Genomic DNA, 22,794 nt, shown 5'->3' on the forward strand with positions numbered 1-22,794 from the left:
TGTTGTTGATAAACTCTTAGATAAATCTTGAATGCTGTTGACATGTAGAATGCTTCTGGTGAGCAGTTTCACGTTTACCGTGACAATTGCCTGATGTAAATGAGAGCGAGTCCATTAGCTGATAAGTTCAGCCCAGATTTATGGCGTCTTAATGTCTCCCTATGGGACAATAAAAGCAGGTGATCTAGTCGTGAGAATGAAGCCTGATTTAGCTGAGAGAATGAAGCCCCCTTTACCAATGTCAACAGCAATATCCTTTAGCAACCTGCTTTAGTTTGCCAGTGTTTATTGACATTACCATGACACTACTCAATATTGATATCAAAGTTCTCAGAATTAGTTTTGAGCTCGAATACGAGTAGGAGACCTGAGGGTTGGTTAATTCCTAAAAGGGCATATGTAATTGTCTTAGCAGCATTATGCTTTCTATTGTCCTGCAGTTGTATGCGTTGAGCTCCTTGCTCGGGTGAGTGAGTTAGTGTGAGTCTTCAGACTGTTCTCTCTGAATCTAGATCAGTTCATCTTGACGGGGCTGCCTGTCTGTCTCCATTAGTGCTGTCTGTAGCCACTGGTCTTCAGCGTCCTCCTTTACTGCAGCATCTCCAAAAGAACTGTCAGGGACAAAGTCACTAAAAATGCTTTCTCCATGCTATACTTTTAAGCACTCTGCAAATTAAGCAGAATACAATATGTATTGATTTTGTGTGGCATTCCAGCAAAAATGCTTGATGCTGTGTTCGTATAGAGACATTAAAACATGAGTAAAAAAATTGATTTCTAATAAAAAAATTAAATTATTATTATTAAAACAACTGTTTTCTATTTTAACATATTTTAAAATGTAAATTATTCCTATTTTAACAAAGCTGAATTTTCATTATCATTCTAATATGCCGATTTAATTCTCAGGAAACATTTCTTAATATTATGAATGTTGAAAAAAGTTGTGCTGCTTAATATTTGTGGAACTGGCAATACAGTTTCCTATTTATTTATTTTTATTGATTTACTGATTTATTTTAATCGATTTTTCTATTAATTAATTAATTGATTTTATTTATTTGTTCATCAGTGTAATGCATACTAGCCAAAAAAAAGTATAAATTTCTTTAAAAAATTAAGAACCCCAGACTTTTGAAAAAAATAAACAAATAAATAAATAAAAATATAATATTTTTATTTATAAAATTAGAATAAAACAATTTACTGCAGTAAATTGTCTTTTAAATTTAATGCATTTCCCCCCCTTTTTTTATTCTAGGTTGAAGAAGAAGTCCCAGTCAGTGGACATCCCTGATGAGGGGTATGCTGGTTCTCTCGTCAAAGACCTGCTGGCGTCGCCTCTTATACGGAATGTGGCCAGATCAGCCATTGGTGAAGAAAAGGAGATCAATACCACTAACATCCAAAAGGCTCGTAGTCCTCGACGTGGAGAGCTCAAGCGAGGGTATACCATAGGTGCGTGAGGTCTTCTTCACTAACCTTTCTGCCCAATTTTATTATGCATTCCTTAGGAACAGATTTATGTTTCCTGTGGCTTCCTGAGCAAAACAGCCTGTATTAGGTTATTATTTATTATTTTATTTTTTCTGTTGAATTTTTTATCATTTTAATAATTTTTGTATTATTAATTTTAATATTAAACGTACAATGTATTTTTATTTGCCTTTGATCTAATTATAAGTACTTAATGATTTTAGGGTGTAGAATTACTTAATGAACATGCTATGGTGCATTAGAAAAGATCTTAGAGAGGGATCCCCATCTAGTCCAAATCGAACACAGTAACATTAACACTGTCTTACAATGGACAATGGAAAGGAATAGTCCAGTGAGACTTATTAGTTATGCTTAATCCAGTGTTGGCACAGGAACTGGCTGTCTGGCTCTGCGGTGAGAGGAAAACAGATACCTTTAAAACTGTAATTGGAGGAGAAAAGAGGACCTCATCCCTCTGTGGACCTCCACACACACACACACACACCTACAGAGTAATTACTCTTAGGTTGCAGGAGGTGCACTAGTCTCAGACAGAGGACCCTTACAGTATCCATAATAAACACATTGTAGCATCTTGATGAATCTGGCCATTTCAAAGGGTTATACTCAGTTTTATAATCTTTTTGAAAGATAAGGGAATTAAAAATGTTTCTGTTTTAATATAATTTAAAATGTAATTTCTTCCTGTGATGCAAAGCTGAATTTTCAGCATCATTACTCCAGTCTTCAGTGTCATATAATCCTTCAGAAATCTTTCTAATATGCTGATTTGCTGCTCAACATTTATTCTTATTATTATCAATGTTGAAAACAGTTGCTTAGTCTTTTTGTGGAAACCATGATACGTTTTTTTTTCAGGATTCTTCGGTATGGTAGCTGTTTGTAACATTATAAATGTCTTTACTGCCCCTTTTGATCAATTTAATACATCCTTGCTGAATAAAAGTGTTATTTCTTTCAAGAAAGTCTTACTGACCCCAAACTTTTGAGGAGTAGTGTATAATCTGGGTAGTTCTTTACCATTATCACTTTATCTAATTTATTCTCTAATTTAATATAGCCTCATTTTTTATTTGAAATCTTTGTAGTCAAAAACTAAACAAAATGACAAGAAAACAATAAGAGCTTTGTTTTAAAATTTGGCAATTTGCAGCCTCACAATTCCAGTTTTGCTTTTTCACTATCAGTTTCATTCAGGTGTAATAATAGGGCTCTCAAAAACAAAAAATCTAGTCTTTTGTGGTGATTGGTCTAAACAAAAAAAAATCCAGCTTTAAATTCCAACATGGTGGACAATCTAGCTGTAAATTAAAACCCCCTTGTTTTTGGTTCCCGAGCTCATGTGAAGCTCTGAAGACAGTTTAAAAGTTACTAGCAGAACAACATTTTTGCAAAGTTGCTCACCATAAATAATGCACTGAAATAGCAAGAACATCTGCAATTTTAGACTTTGAGCTTTTTCAAGCTCTTTTCAAACAGCTTCTGATGTCTTGAGGACGACTACAAATAGCCATGATGCATCAAACTTCCTAAAACCAATTTTAAGAGCGTTTTAGGAGCGTTTGAGGTGAATAAATGCACTCGAACCCTCAGGTGAGCATGTAAGAGTGCATTTTGTGTAGTTTTATACCCAGACAGCCGCAGAGTAAGCTCGGTTAACCTTGTGAGCATGCAGTAATGACTTCAGCAAGATTTTTCCCAAAGGACAGATACTGATGGTATTTTGTGACATCCCAGCATTGCTTCCGTTACAGCTAATGTTTCTCATTGTTACCTGCAGGGCAGGGTCGACGCCAGCCTGAGGCTTCAGTTCAGTCTCGCGGGACTGATGATGCAGTTCTGCTATTAGTTCTCCAGCAGACGGGCGTCTCTCCCAATTAACTGTCTGCTGAGAAAATCTTTTAATCAAAGCCCTTTGATCAGATCTCTGCCGGTTTGGTTTACTAGATGCTGTAAGTCAGACTAATTAGGCTGATAATCATGGTGATTTGTTCGCTGTCTTAAACAGTATCACATCTGAGTTTATATAAATGCTTTTTATAAATGTTTTATCAGTGTAACTTATGGGACTTTTCCCAGAGGCTTTACAAATTTGTGCTTGTTCTTAAATGTTGCTCTATCATCTAATGGATCCGGTTGTTCTGTGAACATGATGCAATCAGTATATTTGTTGTTCTGGGTGCTTTCTGTCTGTTTTCAGAACCATCAGGGGTTAAAGAAAAAGCACAGTGCAGCAGTCTTGGCTCTTGAAGCCTTTTATAGCTGTGTGCATGTATTGGAGATTGAGCCTCTATGTGGCTCCCTCACAAACATGCACACATACACGCTCACAAAAACTAATCTTCTCAAGTGAATTGCAATGGATGCAGAGCTCCTGTAGAAAAACACTAAAACAGAGTTGATGGAAATTGCAAGTGTTACTTCCCCATAATCAATCTACAGTAAATGTCTTTAAAAATATGGCATTTATTTGTTTTCTTTTTGGATGATATTGTGAAAGCTTACAAACTTGACCAGTTCCTGTAAAGTCATAATTCCACAAGTTTTACCTGCATTTGCAGACACTACATTTACATTTAATCATTTAGCAGATGCTTTTATCCAAAGCGACGTACAAATGAGAACAATAGAAGCAATCAGACCATCAAGAGTGCAGCAGTATACAAGTGCCATGACAAGTCTCAGTTAGTCCAGCACAGTACACGTAGCTAGTTTTTTTTTTCTTCTCACTACTGAGTTGAGCCAGCAGAGGGTGTTTTAAACTTGCAGTATGTACACTATAGGTAACAAATTACTGAAATGTAAACAATGCAGATTAATTAATAAGAAATTTTAAATGAAACTTGTATTTTTCAGCTTTATAATAAGTATTAGTTGTATAGTTTTAATGTGCACATTTTTGATTATTCCTGCTTTATTAAATAAACTAATATATAAATAAATAAATAATATTTTTTTAAAAATGGACACAACTGCTTGTGGTTGAGTTGTCTTGTGATAGAGGTAAATGTGGCCTACTTTTACCAGGCATTGTGTTAACTGTCAAATCAAGTTTCAAGTCTCCAAAGTTACTTAAATCAAGCAGTCTAAAGCAGAATAACACAAATGAAAGAGCTTGTCTTCTCATATCGGAGTGCTTTTTTTATTTTATTCATTCATTTTTGCTGATGTAGCTCCATGTGTAGTCGAGCTGTTTAAACGATGCATTTTGAATGTTATTTTGCAGCTCTGGCAGATTACATGCCATATATCACAGATTTATTGTGGAAGCAAAGTCAGGACGCTATGTGCAAGGATAATTTGACTCAATATATGAAGCTTTTTCTATCACAAATCTAAACTTGCCACTGGACTCGTTTCTCATTAGTTGATTCACTAAATGTGATTTATACCGATTCCAGGCTGGCTGTTTTGTTTCTGGTGTACCGTCCCACTTTACAACATGCCAACTGATGTATAAAACAGTTGTGCAAATGTGTAAAAGATGGAAAGATTTGGTGAATATCATTTCAAATGTTTGGTAACATTTTAATTTAACGTCACATTCTCACTGGTGTTGTTTGAAGTGTGTTTTAACTCAAAAATAGCTTTGTTAAATGTATTTGTCCCTTTGTGAAGTTTGCACAATTAATTAAAACGAATTGTGTTAGTCCATAAAATAAAATGAAATTATATTGAAAAAATAGTCCCATCGCTATTTCATGATTAATTTCTATTGCTTTTCAAAAAGAATCAATCTCCACTCCTAAAGCAATTATAAAGTTGTAGCGCCAGTCAAGTTGATGTGAGTAACTGGTTCAACCCCACAGCCGTGGAGTGAAGGGAGTGACAGACACTTTGATTGACAGCAGTTTATAAATCCAAGTAATGACTCGGGAGTCCTGCTCCTCTTTCCTGTAATGTGACAGGTGATGGGTGGAGACAGTAGACTGCTTAGTTGGTGTTTCTCACAGCTGACCTAAACACTTTTCAAGCCCTCTCTGCTTTCGTCTCGCAAGAGAACAAATGCTGCAATCCTGAGTGCGTATGCAAACAAATCTCTTTTTAAAGAGTAAGAGTCTTTATTAAGATGGCAATATCTTTCCTTTAGATAATCACATTTGTCACCCTGATGTAATGCATATTGGTAAAATGAAAGCCATCAATTCTCTTATTTTAGTGAGACCAGTTATTTTTCTATGAGTAATAGTTAAGTATAAAATGGTTATGTCATTCCAAGACAACATGCATCTATTTTTTAATATAGAATTTTTTGAATTTTTGAAAGCCCAGTCATATTAGTGAAATTTCATTAGAATTTTCACGGATAAGAAAGTGGACACAAGGCAGGAACAAATGACGGTTGGTGTAACAATATATGAAGAACAGCTTACACAGTAGTCACTTTCAAACTAAGAAACGTATTGTTGGTCAATGACGCGAAGTCTGCAGGAAATCTTTCACTCTCACTCAAAATTCCAGATTGCGTGCCTATTGAAATGACTGGATTTCACAACAATTTGATCGTTTCCATTCAAAAAGTTCCAAAAACACCAATAATTCAGTTCATATGACCTGTGCACCATATTCCAAGTCTTCTAAAGTCATGTAATAGTATCGTTGTGAAAAAAAAGAAAGATTTGTCTTTTTTCTTTCAGCATATGGATTTGGATTGGCGACTTTATTTTTGGGTGAATTATAAGGCCATGTATTGTAATGAACTTTATGATTTAATTTTACATGACTATTTTCCACCCTTCTCTGATCCTTAGATTTAAACAGGTTGTTTTTGCTAATGTAAGACTGACATCATAACCATGACAGCTTTGGATTGGCCTGTTTTTGCAGCTTAAGCTGATATACCTCATGAAAAAACTAAGAACAAACTGGTGTCACGTCATTTCAAACAAAAACAGGCCAAAAGGAAATTTGTTTGGAGTTTGTTTTGGGAGTTTGAAATGGCCAATGCGAAATTTCTGGAATGTTCACTCTAGCTGGTAAACACCTTCAAACTACCATTGATCTGTATTGCAATAACTGTACGTAATGGGTTGGTATGGTCTGAGGCTCCGCCTTCTTCTCTGGTTTATTTCATTGAGGTCAGACTTGAGTGAAAACATGAATGCACTGCAGAGCTGCTTAATAGTAGAAATTGAATTTGTAGTTCTAAATAAAAGTGACACATATGCTGTTTTTTCATATTTAGCAATGTAAAGCTGTTTGCTTTAAAGCAATCCATTGTAAAAAGTGTTAATAAACACCACGACATGCAGTGTGAATGGCAGAGCCCATTCAAGCATATCCACATCGCCATTATCAGATGCTTTCTCACGACTGTCATTTTTGTTGTGTGTTTATTATGTTATTGAGTGGAAAGTGCACAGCACATATTTACACTAATATGTTCACTAATAACGCTGCATTGGTATTTTAAACTTCTTTTTACCCCTAAGCAAGAACAAAAAAGAACTTAGCCACAAGTATATCACAGCCTTTAGTATTCGAGGTCTTGAAAGGCAGTTTAGTGTCCAAATGGTGCACTGAACTCGTTTATTTCAAAAGTGCAAGTAAAATGCCCATTTTCAATATCTGGTCCCTTTAATGCTCGGCTTAAACTGCTGGCCCTTGCAGTTTCATTATGATGGGACATTTATGGGACAAAAGGGACACCACAGGATAAACTGGCCTGCATGTGTCGCGTTTAATGCCAAAGCTGTATCCTCAGCACCTCCCAGCCTCTAGCTCAGGTACTTTGACAGAGGAGTCCCTGGAGTCTCATTTGTGTTGAAGTGTGCAGCTGGCATTTCAAACAGTCCTGGTACGCTGTCTTTACCTCAGGCTTACACTGAGGAAGAATGACTTTAATTGGCACTCCAGCTTCCTTTAATCTTTGAATAACGAAGAACCAGTTGAGGCTGGCCAGTCGGAAGGTATATAGACTTTTAATGAGAACGTGTTTATGAACCCTCACCATAGTTAGATGTTCTGTCTTATTTCATGAATATGTAACAAGGGATAGAAGTGATGATTTCCTTTTGAAGAACTTGCCATTTGCAGTTTACCTATTATTTTTAGAAAATGGGACGGTATTGTTTCATTCTTATGTTCCTTCAAGGTCAGTTTGGTTTGAAAATTCAGATCCTGGCTAAAGACAATCAGGATTTAAAGATCTAGTTCTAACTGCCACCTTATACTTTTCCAGGTGAGTCTGATTAGTTTGTCTGGGATGAATTGAAACTAAACTCTGCAGGAAGCCCGTGTCACAGTGGACACCGTCCATTCTCACCCAAAGACCCTTCGTCCCCGTCGGTGAGCGTCTGTGAAGGCATCTGCTCACGGGTATCAGTCAGGGAGCCATTTCCGCCGCTGTTGGGAACCTGCTTCTAAAAATATCTTGTCATGGCCGGAGGTGCCAAGATAATAAGAGGCTGAGAGCATGATTTGTTGTCCTGAGATATTAAAGGTGCTATCTGTATTTCTTCAACATTGGTCACTTTCAGTCCTGTGGTGTTTGCAAAATAAACTCTGTTAGAAAACAAACTCTCTTAAAACACACTTTCCACACTCAACTTAATTGAATCTTTATTGCATTTTAGCTAAATTAATTTACAGTTAAATATTTGCGAAATTTGAGAAAAGTACAGCTTGATTGAAAATTATGCACAATAATTTACTTTAAACTTTAATATGTAATGTAGTAATCCATGTTTTTATGATGGATTTTTAGTTGAAACTAAATTGGAGTTATATTTGGACAAGAGATATTCATATTTTATTATAACATTTGCATATTTTATTATTTTACATTTGGTCACACTTTATTTTAAGGTCCAGTTATCGCCATTAACAAACCATTAACTATGACTTTTACCTCAGTAAACTCCTAATTTGCTGCTTATCAGTGGTTAGTAGTTGTTTTAGGTATTGGGTAGGATTAGGAATATAGAATATGGTCATGCAGAATATGTGCTTTGTAAGTACTAATAAACAGCCAATATGTTAATAATAAGCATGCTAATAAGCAGCTAGTTAATAGTGAGAATTGGTCCCTATACTAAAGTGTTACTTTACATTTTTATACATTATACAGAAAAGTAATGAGGAACCACAATGTTGTGATTTTTCCAATGAACTTGAGTTTAAAAAGTATCACATCATTTTATTCATGTTAAGTGCAGATTTGAATCATCCAAACACAAATCACCCTTATTTTATTTGCCACGGCTAAATATCAGAATCAGATCTGCTGACCTATAAACTCAGACATTCACATATGGCATCAGCTGGCACAGAGCACACAGTAGATCCCCACAGAAGTATGCTCATAAAAATGACATTTATAACCCATTTACAAAACATCTCCTCCGCTTAATGGCATTTTCTTGTAACCAGGACACTTAGACTCGCAGCCGAGCCTGATGTCCCAGTAGAGCGAGCTGGAGAGGTGTATCCAAGCACACAGTGACCTGCATGGCAGCGGCAGCGAGAGCCGAGAGCCACTCCCCTGTGAGCGGAGCGGGCAGGCGGACTAACAACAAGCACTCTCTCTCTCTCTCGCTCCGTGGCTGGTGCTAACGGACGAACAAACGCAAGGGGTGGGGGGGGGGGACAGACCAAGCGGAGCGCAGAGATGAGAAGAGAGAGGAGGACCATGACTAGCGTAACCCGCGCTCTCCCTCGTTTACTTTCAGACACCGGGCAGAAAAAGAGTGCACTGGAGAGGAAAGATGTGCGGAGGATATCCTTCCAGAGGCCCAAAGGCACCATGGAGTACGTGGTGAGTAGTAGATGTTGTCTGTCTGATCCAGGTGGCTCTGTTTACATAATGCACCGGCGTGTGTGTGTGTGTGTGTGTTTGCATGCTGGACTGAGGATGAATGTGTGTACACACAACCGCATGTGTGTAATTATGTTTGGGATGGAAATGTGAGCTTGCACATCAGGCGTGATCCATTCACGCTGAATCGCTGTTATTATGTGCTGCCGGAGTGACTTTAATTGCTGTTGTTGGTGGTAGTTGGTTTGTCTTTTTGCGGGGAAGCCAGGTGTTGTGAAAGGAAAATATGTAAATCTGTAATAAAATTAGATGGGGTTATGTTGTTGTGTAAGTCTGTTCGGAAATATGCCTTTATCATTTGAATCGATTTGAGAAAGAGGGAGAGAAAGAGAAAGCAAGAGAGAGCTTTTCCATATGCTCTTGAGATGACCTCAAATCAGGTGGTGACTTTCTCCATGGTAACAGTGGCATTGCCGGGGATGCTGGGAGAGGGAGACAGGGACTAGGTGGCAGCTCACTTGTGCTTTAACTGCATGAAATAGAGCTTTATTTAGAAAGTCTGTGTGTGTGTATATACAGCAATTTTGTTTTATTTTTCATTTTATTTTATTTATAGTTTTTGCAGTAATTAAAAAAAATTGTAGTATGTTTATATGTATTTTTAAAATTCTTGTAAATTTTTTGTTGTAGTTTATTTTTGTAAATGCAGTTTATTTTTTAAAATTATAGTATTGACCTGATATTGAAATTAGATAAGATCAGGATCACTGTTATATTAACGTTTTTGTTGCTATTTTGAATAAGCTTTTTTTTATTATCAGTTTTCATTTTTAATATTAATAATAATTAAATTTTTATATAGCTAATTGTATGTACTTTTGTCAGTTTTTATTAGTTTTTGTTCTTTTTAAATATTATTAGGTTTATTTATTTCACTGTAAGCTCTGTTTTAGTTGTTTTGTTAGTTGTTTATTATTTTTTAATTATTATTTCCAGTTAGTAATTTTAGTGTTTCAGCCCAAAAATTTCAGTTATTTGCCAAGGCAACATGTCTAATTTTCATTTAGTTCAAGTTTAATTTATATATATCATGTTTTTCAATCATTTTACTGCATGTTAAAAGGTTCAAATGTCAGATTTTACTTAAAGCATGTGAAATTTGAGTAGTATACATTTTATAATGTATGATATCAATATCAAAAGGGTGGGGGGGTGAGTGGTACCCTTGCAAATCTAGCAGTTATGATACAAAGGAGTTGTGTGCGTTTGTCGATGTATTATTATGCAGTTGCTTAGGTATTCTGGGTGGTTGCTAGATGAATGCTTACTTCAAAAGAGTCCACACAAATTTTCTATGATATTCTCTATAAAATTCTCTCAGGCTTGGGTCCAGTCTATGGCAGTGAGTTTGATTACTTGGGAAAATAATTAAAATGTGCATTTTAAAACATTAAAATGTGCTCATGTGCTTTGTGTTTGTTGCACATATAGTGGTATGAGGTAAATGCCCAATTTTAATACTTAGGTTTGGGTTGTCGATTTTTTTCTGTATTCCCTGTTCGCTTAGAAAGTTTATTGAAACTGCTATGAAGGCATTTAAAAAGAATTTCCCGAAGGATTTTTTGTAGGTAGTGCTGTGGGTGTTTTGTAACCAAGCCCCCACCTTTCTCTTTCTTATTGTCAGTGTTGTGAAACCGTACACTTTCCCTCTGTAATTGCACACCCTAATATGCACACTAACCAATCATAGTGATTTGTGGCCCTGTGACCACAGAGATTGATGGCCTTAATCAATCAATGTTCTCAGAGCTACGCAACAACTGTACTTCATTGCTAAGGCTGTGATGAGATCCATGTACCTCATATGAGTTTTCATTCCATAGCAGATATTGGAAGTCGTATGGGAGATTTGAGGAAAACTCGAAATGGACAGTTTATTACATCCAAACTGGAATTTGTATGAGATTTTATTATTGTGCGTGTGTGTGTGTGTGTGCGTGCGTGCGCGCATATATGTACCATGTTTTTGAAAGAAGTCTCTTATGCTCACCAACGCTGTATTTATTTGATGAAAAATGCATCATTATGAAATTACAATTTTGAATATGTTAAAATGTTATGTATTCCTGTGATGCAAAGCTGAATTTTCAGCATCATTACTCCAGTCTTCAATGTGACATGATCCTTCAGAAATCATTCTAATATGCTGATTTGCTGCTCAAGAAACATTTCTGATTATTATTAATGTTGAGTTTTAGCTGCTTAACATTTTTGTGGAAACAGTGATGGAGTGCCATCCAAAATGTTTGGGGTAAGTTTTTTTAATTCATGCATTAACCACACTCTACCAGCGAATTAGGTGCAGAGACTAATATATTTATGTTAAAAAAATGAAATAAATGTCTGCAAAAAATATATACTTTAAAAAATATTTTTTACATTTAGGCAGGGGAAACAATATGATGATATGATGAATTTTCCTAAATAAAAATTTATTTATTTATTCTGCAAGGATTCTTTAAATTGATCAAAAAGAGACATTTATAAACTTTCTATTCAAAGAATCTTTTAAAAAAAGTATTACGGTTTCCACAAAATGTTAATCAGCAAAACAACACTGATAATAACAATTATTTATGATTGAGCACCAATAATAATTGAGCAGCAAATCAGCATATTAGAATGATTTCTGAAGGTCATGTGACACTGAAGACTGAAGTAATGATGCTGAAAATTCAGCTTTGCATCACTGAAATAAATTACATTTTAAAATATATTAATATAGAAAACGGTTATTTTACATTGTAATAATATTTCACAATATTACTGGTTTTACAGCCTTGGTGAGCATTAGAGACTTTTTTGAAAAGCATAAACATAAAAAAAATTACATTTTTTAAAATATGTGTGTGTGTGTGTGTGTGTGTATTTAGATTGATATTTTTACAAGATAATATGCAGACGTGTGTGAGACTGATCAGTAAAGTCGGTGAAGGGTCCCTCTGAAGGATATACTGAATGCAGATGGTGAGATGGCCCTCTATTATTTATGTCCCGCTGTTGGACTGTAAGCGATACCCAATGAGAATCAATGATTTGGATCAGGTGACGGAGTGATCTGGTGATCTGAGATCCTGCCACCGGGGGATTTATCAAAACGTACGCATGTCACATCTCGCAACTGCAACAAGCCATGCCATTACAGCAAACACGCATATACTGTATATCATGCAATCTGAATGTGCTTAATTATAGTTTGTGTCTCAAGATAATGACTCAGTTAACTGAATGCGGTTTTCATGGTTCAGTTTCTATAGATGTTATGTTTCCATAATGTTTCATCAAATAATTTGTCAAAGATCCTTTGTGGCATAAAGATGCTTTTGTTTTTATTTGGTGAGGAGTTTTTTTTTTTAAGCTTTTCAGACTCAGTGGTCATCATGCAGGCAGCTCAGTACGCTCCTCTGTGCGCTCTTCTGTATGTTTAACCTGACATTTAGAGATTCTTGAATGCTGTTTGTAAAGTAGACAATCATCTCCCCATGGCACTGAAGGACAGATATTGTATCTTGAAAGTTAGCTTCAGCCACAATCAAACCATGTGTGTTCTTGAAAGATATTGACTTGACACCTAGAGAGATTATATCAAAACTGTTTGGTTTAGGCTTAAATGGACAAAATCATACAAAAGAGGGATTGAAACTGTTTGGTAGCGCGAGTTTATATATTCTCATGCAACACTGGACAAATGTAGCAATTATGAAAACAAAATAGCACTATTTTCTTTTAATATTGCACATTTTTTTAGATTAATGGGAGACAAAACGGGAACTATATGGTAACCATAATTTTATATAATGCATTTTGTTACATGTGGACATAAAAATACATTGGTTGGTTTTCAGGGCCTTGCTTTGCAGAGATTGTTGGGTGTTTCATTCTGCTTTATTTTATCTTGTTTATCACTCTATTATTGATTATATCACTCACTCCTATTTTATTTTATTTTATTAAAAATTAAAAATCATTCTTTTATTGTTTGTATTTTATTTTTGTGTATTTTATTATATTAAAATGCTTTTATTTTATTTTATTATTAATTTATTTCTATTTTAATTGTATTTGTATTAAAAACATTATTTTTTGCATTTTATTATATTAAAAATGATTTATTTTTATATATATTTTTTTTGTTTTATTTAATTTAATTGTTTTTATCAGCCAGTGAAGACATTTAACAAATGTATTTCTCCCACTAAAACATCTTTGGTGATTAAGATTACTATGTAGGCTAGCTTTTAAGAAATTATTATTTTTTCCTTATCTCAAAATTGAAAGATTTGTCAAACAGTTTTGCATTTAAATTGTTTTAACTATTTTTAACCATGTAAACTTATAAATTTTTAATGTGCAAATGTGAATCACTGCAACATTTCCCAGTATTGTATATGGTTACGTAATTTTAGATGATTCATTACAGGAAACACATCTCATAAAACACATTGGTTGGTTTTCACAAGGGCCTTGTTTTGCTGTTCCAACAGATTCAAATGCTTAGTCAGCCCTGTAGAAGCTGATGTCTTCGTTTTAGGACTTTATGGTTTAAGCTAACAAAACAATATCTAACTTTTTTTTGTGTGCCTCAACTCTAGGTGGAGTCCCGGGACACACTCAACAGCATTGCGTTGAAGTTTGACACGACTCCCAATGAGCTTGTCCAGCTCAACAAACTCTTCTCTCGCGCTGTGGTCCCTGGCAAGGTACTGTATGGTCTTTTAATTTCAGAGCAGATGGTCTCTATGTCCAGCTGAACTCTCTTCCAGTCTATTGCTTTTCCCAGAGTCTAGTGTAATAAAGGGTAAGGTGAAAAATATGTCCCCTCTGAAATTTCAAATGCCTTCTTAAGCAGCAGATTCATCGTGGTGACTCGACAGTTTCACATTAATGAGCAGAGATATCGTGATCCTGAGGGTAAGAACTGGGACCATTTAAAATTGAGAAATAGTCCTCTGGGCAAGAACTGTGGCTTTTGTAGAAGAATAGAAGTTATGTTTGTTCGGTAAATAGCTCCATTGCTGAGTCTGTGAATGGCAATTCATCTCTTTATTTGACATTTTGTTTTGTTGGAGATCGAACACTTTATATGCCTTGTTTTATGCTTTTTACTATTTATTTTTTTAATGTGTCAACGTGTGTTTGATTTAGATCAGTTTTATTACTAGATTACACAACAGTTGTTTAAGAAAATAGGTGGATAGTTGGAAAATATAACCAAGCCTGAGCCAAGTAGGCCAAAATAGGTGATATATAAAGCAAGCCAGTCTTTTGCATAAACATCTTGATGAGCCATTACAAATATATTAACCTACTGCATTTATAGCAGCAATATTGTATCGTAGGTTGGTGTTTACCTTTGCATTTTGTGGCAATTAGAATCCAAAATTGTTTTTCTGATCAAATGATCTTTTCTTGCATAGAAACTGTTGGCTATTTTATTCTGCTTAGTCTTTCATTCTTTATCATCCCATTGTTAATTTTATTTTATTTTACAAAAACTACAGATCTATGAGTCAGTGAGTCCATTTATGAAAAGTTTATCTCCCACTTAAGCATCTTGGGAGTTCAGAAGTGATAAGATTATATCTTTGAAAAATGATATTGACTAGATCTAATCTGAAAATTGAAATGTATGTCATGCCAAACAACATGTCTGCTTGTGTTTCAGTAGCCCTTTTAATTTTACTTGGAAAAATTGCATTTGTTGTGTGCATGCGAGATGATATAAATATAAATTCTGTGCATGTCTTGCACTTTAGGTGCTGTATGTGCCTGATCCGGAATATATCTCCAGTGCGGACAGCTCTCCTCCCTCAGTCCCATCAGCCCCCTCTCCCCCACCTCTTCAGAGGCTGATCTGGAGAAGGCCACCACAGTAAGTGCCATCTCAGTCTTCATCCAAAGCTCACAGGGGATCATATATAGCGAGAGGACAGGCTTACACTTGTCCTTTTATCATTGTTTTAAAGGAAAATATGGATTTTGAATGCCGAAGTCTTGTTACTCAAGCCAGAAGAATTGTGGCATAATGTTAACAGCCCATTTTTTGTCTCATGAGCATGCAGCATTTTTATTTAGCTTTCTAAATATTAATATAATATTAATATAAATTTAGCGTTCTGAAGTCCAAAAAACTGAATCTGATATTCTGTAATCTTTTAGCTCAGTGTGATGTTACTGATGCATAAGCATATTTTTCCATTATTTGGAACAGGGATGGAGAAATTCAATAATCCATGTAATAAGTTGGGTTTCATTAAGGGCTGTTGAGTATAATAAGAATTCAGCTCAAAAACAGCAAGTTATCAAGTGAAACGGCTTGGAACTTGATTTCACACTAATTCAATCTATGTCTTAATTTATCCGGTAGACCATGTAAAGTGCAATAGAGGTGCAATAGAAGACTATTACTTTGCGTACCTTGCATTTTTACATCGATTCAATTATTTTCCATTTATTTTAACAAGCTTTTTTAATTTGTAGTCACTGAGCTGAGCCGGTCCAATTAAATTGGGCAAGAGATCCAAATCAGCATCCAAACTACTTTGCCTGCTTGAAGACCTTTTAAAGACCTGCTTTGATCGATATATATGTACATATTTATTCAAATTCAGCTTGAGTTGATTAGAAGAAATCCTGCTTTTTTTGTTTTGTCTTGTTTTATTTTTTTGTTTTGTATTGTTCTGTCTCATTTGGTTTTTGTTTTATTTTTCAATTTTCCTTGTCTTGTTTTGTTTTGTCTTTTTGTTTTGCTTAATTTTTTTTTGTTTTGTCTTCTCTCATTTTATTTTGTCTTGTTTTGTTTTGTCCTAGTTTGTTTTATTTTGCGTCATTTTACTTGTTAGGCTTTTCTCCTTTTCTGTTTTGCAAAGTCTTATGTACTAATTATATATTTGTGTGTTGATTTGAAGCTCCAGTCGCCATTAATTATAAATAAAGGGAAAATATAGCCATCAGATTCTTCAATATTTCTCTTTTGGACTCCATAAACACTGTACATGTTTGGAACATCATAATGTTGAGTAAATGATAATTGAATCTTCATTTTTGGATGAACTATTTCTTTAGTCTCAAACTGTTTTGTGTCCACAAGGGGGTGGTGATGAATTTCCCTTTTGGGGACAGCTGTTATTCCTTTATAAAGCCAGAGATTCAAGTAATTGTTGTATTCAGACAGATTGCATTCCTTCCGGCTATGTTTGTCCCTAGTTGGTGATATTGGATGACAAAAAATAAGGAAGATATCTTTGAAAGATCACCATGGCTACTTGTGAGCTCATCTATCCTTGTGTGTTTTAAGGGTCTTATTTGTTTCCTGGACTGCCGTTTTGAGGTTGCCAAATGGATTGTGTCACCTCTGTTGGATTAGTGTGTGTCTCTGTATGTAGTTCCGGCTCCATATGGTCATGGATTTACTGGTCATGCTGCCCATTGCCAGAGATTCAGGGGTACATGCTTGCATTTCCTTATGAGTCATCAATGGATAAAGCATGCACAGGCACACTTGCACTCGCTTGTACTAACTTCACATGCATTCTGGTATTAACATGCATCCCACGAATAAGAATGCACACACATATCCCTGTAATTTTAATAGCCTGGAGTTACAGTACCATCACATTACATGAAAACACACACTGTCACATGAACATTCATGCAATATTCATGTTTCTCTTATGCATTTCAGCATACTGATTATACACACACAGTGGAGTGCATCTAAACTGTGCAGTCAGTCACAGCAGCCTTACATTTATATAGTTGTCTACAGACTGTAGACATGTAATATTAATGTGCTGGGGAAAACATGCTATGCACCATTTTGCTACATTCGTGTTTGCCTTAATATTACACTACTGTTCAAAAGTCTGGGACAATGTTTTTGAACAAAGTCTCTTATGCTCACCAAGGTTATATTTTCAGAAAATAAAATTTTAGAATATTACTATATTTTAAAATGACTGTTTTCTATTTGAATATATTTTACAATGTAATTTATTCCCGTGATGTGAAGCTGAATTTTCAGCATCATTACTCCAGTCTTCTGTGTCACATGATCCTTCAGAAATCGTTCTAATTTGCTGATTTGCTGCTCAAGAAGCATTATTATTATTATTGTTAGTAGTAGTAGTAGTATTATGAAACTTGAAAAGTTGAAAATATATATAAAATAGAAATCTTTTGTGACATTATAAATGTCTTTACTGTCAATTTTAGTTATCTGAATGGATCCTTGGTGAATAATAGTATTAATTAATAAAAAATTTAAAACTAATGAACGAATCCAAACGTTTAAACAGTAGTGTATATTTAGCTCAAACTTACAATAAAATTTAACCCGAAAATGAAATGATTATTTGTGTCACCCTCGTATCATTCCCAACCACTATGACTTTTCCATGTAATGAGTGTAAATGTAACCGTCTGTGCTCAAATCTCATTTATGTTTTGCACATTCATTCTTGCCAGTGTGACAGTCGTATCTTTCATGTTCCATACAAGAAAGTTATACAGGTTAGAAATAAAATGAGAGATAATAAACCATTATTTAAAACTTGCTACTCATGGCACATCTTTTGCAGTGTGAGCATTTTTATTTTTTTACATGCAGTTAGTAGACTACTTTTAAAAATATATCTGATTCTCAGCATCACTTGCTTGATCACTCCAGTAAACAACCTGGTATTAAATGAGCATGTGATGTTTGTTTGTCAAGTATAAGGTGCCTCAGTGTGTCCGTGTTTCACTGAGCTCTTTGTGTGAGAAGTTGGAATGCATTGGGCGAGGAGTCAACCATATCTAAATGTTCAATATCTAAAAATGTGATTTTAGCTCAAATCCAGGAGTTTCAGTTTCAGTTCACATTTCAGCTCAGAATTCTGCTGCAATGTATGCGACATTTTGTAAAACTGAAAGTAACTTTATAATCATTAGATTTGTATTGGTGTGTCGGCATCAAGTTTCAGTGAGCAGTGAATTTACTTTTTCTTGTCCTATAATGAGCTCTCACACACACAAAGATGCTGACAGTCACTCAAACTGTGCCGCATCATGTTAGGAAACCTGCCTCGGTCTCCTTGGTTTCCGCCTGTCAGCTTTCTTCTAGCAGAGAGCCCTCAAGGGATCTACCTTATGCCTTAATGGGTTGTTATTTCCAAGCCTCCTTGTTATGATGACTGTGTGTGTGTGTGTGTTTATGTGTGGGTGTTAGAGGATGTATCATGAGCTCAGGATTGGGCCACATTCAGTGTGATGTGGCGAGGTCTACCACTGATTGAGCTGTTTCTCACTCAAACTTCATCCCGACAGGATTCAGATAATGTCCATCGGAGGCACAGCACCGCCGGCCCGGGCCACGGACCCCCTCGGCCAGCCAGAGTGGTGTCATCCACCTCCGAGGAAGAAGAGGCGCTAACGGAAAAGTTCCTTAAAATGAACTGCAAATACATCACAGATAGCAAGGTAAGTTTCAAAGGAGCGAGTTTTCTGTGTAAAAAAAAAATAAAATCTGTTAGTCAGATGCACAGATTTTCACTTGTCTGGAAATGACGTAATTTTTCCCATTTACTGGGATGTTGCGATGAGGGTTTTTGTGGCAGAACTTGTGAAATTAAAATATTTAAAAGATATATACATACAGACACTGCCATTCAAAAGTTTGGAGTAAGGAAGAATTATTTATTTTTAAGAATTTATTACTTTTATTTAGCACAGACACATTAAATTGAGACTCTTATAAGACTTTTATATTGTTACAATAAATATACAAACTTTATATGCATTGAAGAATCCTGAAAAAAAAAGTGTCTCACAAATATATAGAAATATATAAAATATAAAACAGCTGTTTTAAACTTTGATAGCATTAATAATAATAAAATAAATAAAAATGTTAAAATATATTACAATAGACAGCTACTTTAAATTGTAATAATATTTAGCAATATTGCTGTTTTTACTGTGTTTTGGATCAAATTAATGCAGCCTTGGTGAACATTAAATTATATATAGTATATTCATACATATATTTCTAGTTTGTTTATGTATTATATTTATTATGTGTATTATATTCAAATATTGTTCATTTCTGCTGTAGCTTGGCATTGTGTTCTGCAAATTTCTAATTTCTAATGTTGCTAAATGATTAAATTTAAATATTTCACCTTATTTTCAAAATTGTTTGTGGATTATATGGTACTTGTTATATTTGAATGAATAAAAATGATGACTACAAAGTCTAAACACATTTTCCCTTTTTTTGTTTTTTTCACAGTATTTGAGAAATTTCTCCTATAGACCACAATTCCATGCTGATCTTTTATTTTAGTATCACTGATTTTAGATTTTCCACCAAACAGCACAAGAAAAGCAAAAGCAAAAGCTTGGCTGGTTGCATTTCATGTCGATCTCTTCCTGCCTAAGTGGGCGTTTTGAGGCCAGAATAATCAATGTGCAATAACAAGAACAACATGTTCCGTCTTTGCTGTGATAATCAAGTCTGGCCATGGAAGAGTAGTGTATGGTCCACCAATGTTTCATTACCATCTTCCTCTTCTGTTCTCTGTCTTTCAGGGAATAGTCAGTGGTGTTCTTTTGGTCACCCCAAACAACATCATGTTTGACCCTCATAAGTCAGACCGGCTGGTGCAGGAGCGAGGATGTGAGGAGTACGGGATCATGTGCCCGCTGGAGGAGGTGCAGTCTGCAGCCATGTGCAGGGAAATCACCGACATCAGGGTTCGAGAGCTTGTGCCACCGTAAGTTGCTTGACGGCCTGAGGGATAGTTCAACCAAAAATCAAATTTGTCTTTTGCTCACCCTAAAGCTGGTCTCAACCAAAAATAATAAAATAATTTGAAGAATGTTGGTAACCAAACAGTTGATAGTCCCCATTGACTTTCATAGTATGAAAAACAAATACTATGGAAGTCAATGCGGACCAGAAACTGTTTGGTTCGAACATCTTAACACTGGAAATGCATTACTTTTTAAATGACACACGATTCATATTAATTTTTTTTTGTCAACCCAGAGATCTGGAGCTAGAGCCTTCTGTAATTGAGGTGAGCCATCTCAAGAGGGCACCTCGTCTCAATGCAGCCGATGCAGCACACCGAATCCGTGAGACGGGCAACGACAGTGCCAGTACGGCCCCTCGTAGCACAGAAGCGTCTCTGTCCGAAGACGTTTTTACAGAGTCAGAACTTTCTCCAGTCCGTGATGATGCCCTCGCGACATCTTCTGACGAGCTGCAGCAGATAAAGTCCTCTGGTGCGTCTTCTGAATCGGTGCAAACCATCAACCAGGCCGCCACAGCCACCGAAGAACCCTCAATGGTCGACAAAAAGGATGTAAAAGAAGCTGTACAAAATGCAGAAACTGAGGGAAGAGGATGGAAGGATAGTGGTATTGAGCAGAGTCTGAATACTGCAGATTTATCCAGTGAGGTTGTGTCTGAGAATGTAATGAGGGACCAGCCTGTGGATGAGGCCAAATCACGCACCACATCTGAGTCACTTTGTTCGGACACTGTGGCTGTTGAGGATTTTGCAAAAGCCCATGAGACACAGAAGAGCATGGAAGCTCAGACTTTGCAATCAACCAGTGAAATGAAGGAAGGAGAGCAAGGGATATCCAATGACTTTACACCAGCTAATGAGATTGGAGCAGATGAGGGACAGAGTACAGAGGAAGGTTAGCACACTTGTTAACATCAACACAAAATTAAATTTGACCCTTTTTACTTTGTTTACAAGCTTATTGCCTCAGATTCATTAGTTCACATTATCCTTCCCAAAAAGTTATTTGCATTCTGTCGTCAAAACATGCACGTGTATATTTTTAGAGATGCATATATACAGTAGTAAAAATTTGAAGTGGATCAAAAAAGTTAATCAAAGTTGTCCTATGACAAGAACACATTTTGGTTTAGGACAACTTTGATGAAAGGTTTTGATCGGCTTCAAATGTTGACTAGTGTATATGCATATATACACGTGCATGTTTTGATAACATAATAACTTTTTGGGGAAGATAATGTGAACTAATAGAAAAAAAGTGCATTTTAAAAATGGTTAAAAATTTACATTTATTAATTACATTTATTACATTATTCTTCTTTATTTATATAAAACTGGTGCCAAAAGAATATGTTATATATATATGGGTCCCGGCATCCTACTTTTTCTTTATAATATGCCATTTCACTCTAAACTGAAAATAAAAAATGCAAGTAAAATGGGTTGTGAATATGTTTCATGTTGACTTTAAGCTTATTTCTCATTGTATTTCCCTTGCCCAAGGGTCTTGCTTATATAAAAGATATCCAATCCTTGATGACATAACAGAACGTACAAATATATTGAGGTGTCAGCCTACATATGATCCTGTTGTATCACTGCTGCAGTCTAATAAGGATGAGGCCCTAAAAATAAACTGAAAGATACATTTTCAGTTAGTCATGCTGGATTGGCTGTAGATCCACAGATTTAATTTGCTCTGTTTATGTATTTCTCTGCAGCACACTAACAGCATCAGCTCACTCTATATGACAGCTTATTAAGCATGTGTTGCATCCAGCATCCATAAATATGCGCAAATATAGATTAGTAAAAATAGAATGCAAGATTCAGGTTTTTATTTAACATGCTGAGATAACTGTGAAAAACAGGTGCTTTGTGCTGTTTGTTTCCTGTCCCAGTTGTGCCGGGGCCCAAAGGCAAGCAGAAGTCCAAGTCGTACAAGTTCCTGTGCCTGCGGGTTGGCAGGGCCATGCGGAAGACTTTTGTTTCCCATGCCAGTGCCTCCATGCAGCAGTACGCCCAAAGAGACAGGAAGCACGAGTACTGGTTCGTTGTTCCATCTGAGAGGTCAGTGCTATTCCCAGTTTGGCTGAATTCCACTTTAAATGTCAGCTTCCTGTACTGCTAAAATGGAATTGTTTACTGATCCACTGCTCCAGACCCAGGTGTAGTATGTTCTTTACCTTGAGATGCGCAGTGTAGTGAATTTTTACTTTATTAGTGATTCTTGCCAAAGATTATAGACTATACTAAAGGTTAGGGATTTTAACAAATATATTTGGCCCAATGTGTCATGACTCATGTATGTTTCTTCTCTGGACATGTATAATGATTCATAAAATGATGCTGTTCATAGTTGTAGTAACTTGACAGCACTGAACATTGTTTGATCTGAAAGGTTTAAGAATTGTCTCTGCTGGAAATTCCTATTTATATTAAATATATAATTATTTACATTTTTTACACTATTGTTCAAGAGTTTGAAAGAAATACTTTTAATCAGCAAGGATTCATCATATTGATCAAAAATTACAGTAAAGACATTTATAATGTTACAAAAGATTTCTGTTTCAAATAAATGCTGTTCTTTTGAACTTTCTATTCATCAAGAATCCTGAAAAAAGTGTCACCGCTTCTACAAAAATGTGACCCTGGACCACAAAACCAGTCTTAAGTCGC

General features: G+C 35.6%; 1 protein-coding gene across 1 annotated transcript in view; it reads left to right on the forward strand.

Moving 5' to 3' along the window:
* The window catches only part of oxr1b (oxidation resistance 1b), a 47,426-nt gene that overhangs the window by 11,567 nt on the left and 13,065 nt on the right, over positions 1 to 22,794 (forward strand). The window contains 9 exon segments of the mRNA XM_058754128.1: positions 1,262 to 1,458; positions 9,171 to 9,256; positions 13,909 to 14,016; positions 15,073 to 15,121; positions 15,124 to 15,188; positions 18,623 to 18,775; positions 19,886 to 20,070; positions 20,346 to 21,007; positions 22,014 to 22,182. Of these exon segments, the coding sequence (XP_058610111.1) occupies positions 1,262 to 1,458; positions 9,171 to 9,256; positions 13,909 to 14,016; positions 15,073 to 15,121; positions 15,124 to 15,188; positions 18,623 to 18,775; positions 19,886 to 20,070; positions 20,346 to 21,007; positions 22,014 to 22,182 (1,674 nt within the window).

Source organism: Onychostoma macrolepis, chromosome 19 (assembly GCF_012432095.1).
Source record: "Onychostoma macrolepis isolate SWU-2019 chromosome 19, ASM1243209v1, whole genome shotgun sequence".
Classification (NCBI taxonomy): domain Eukaryota; kingdom Metazoa; phylum Chordata; class Actinopteri; order Cypriniformes; family Cyprinidae; genus Onychostoma; species Onychostoma macrolepis.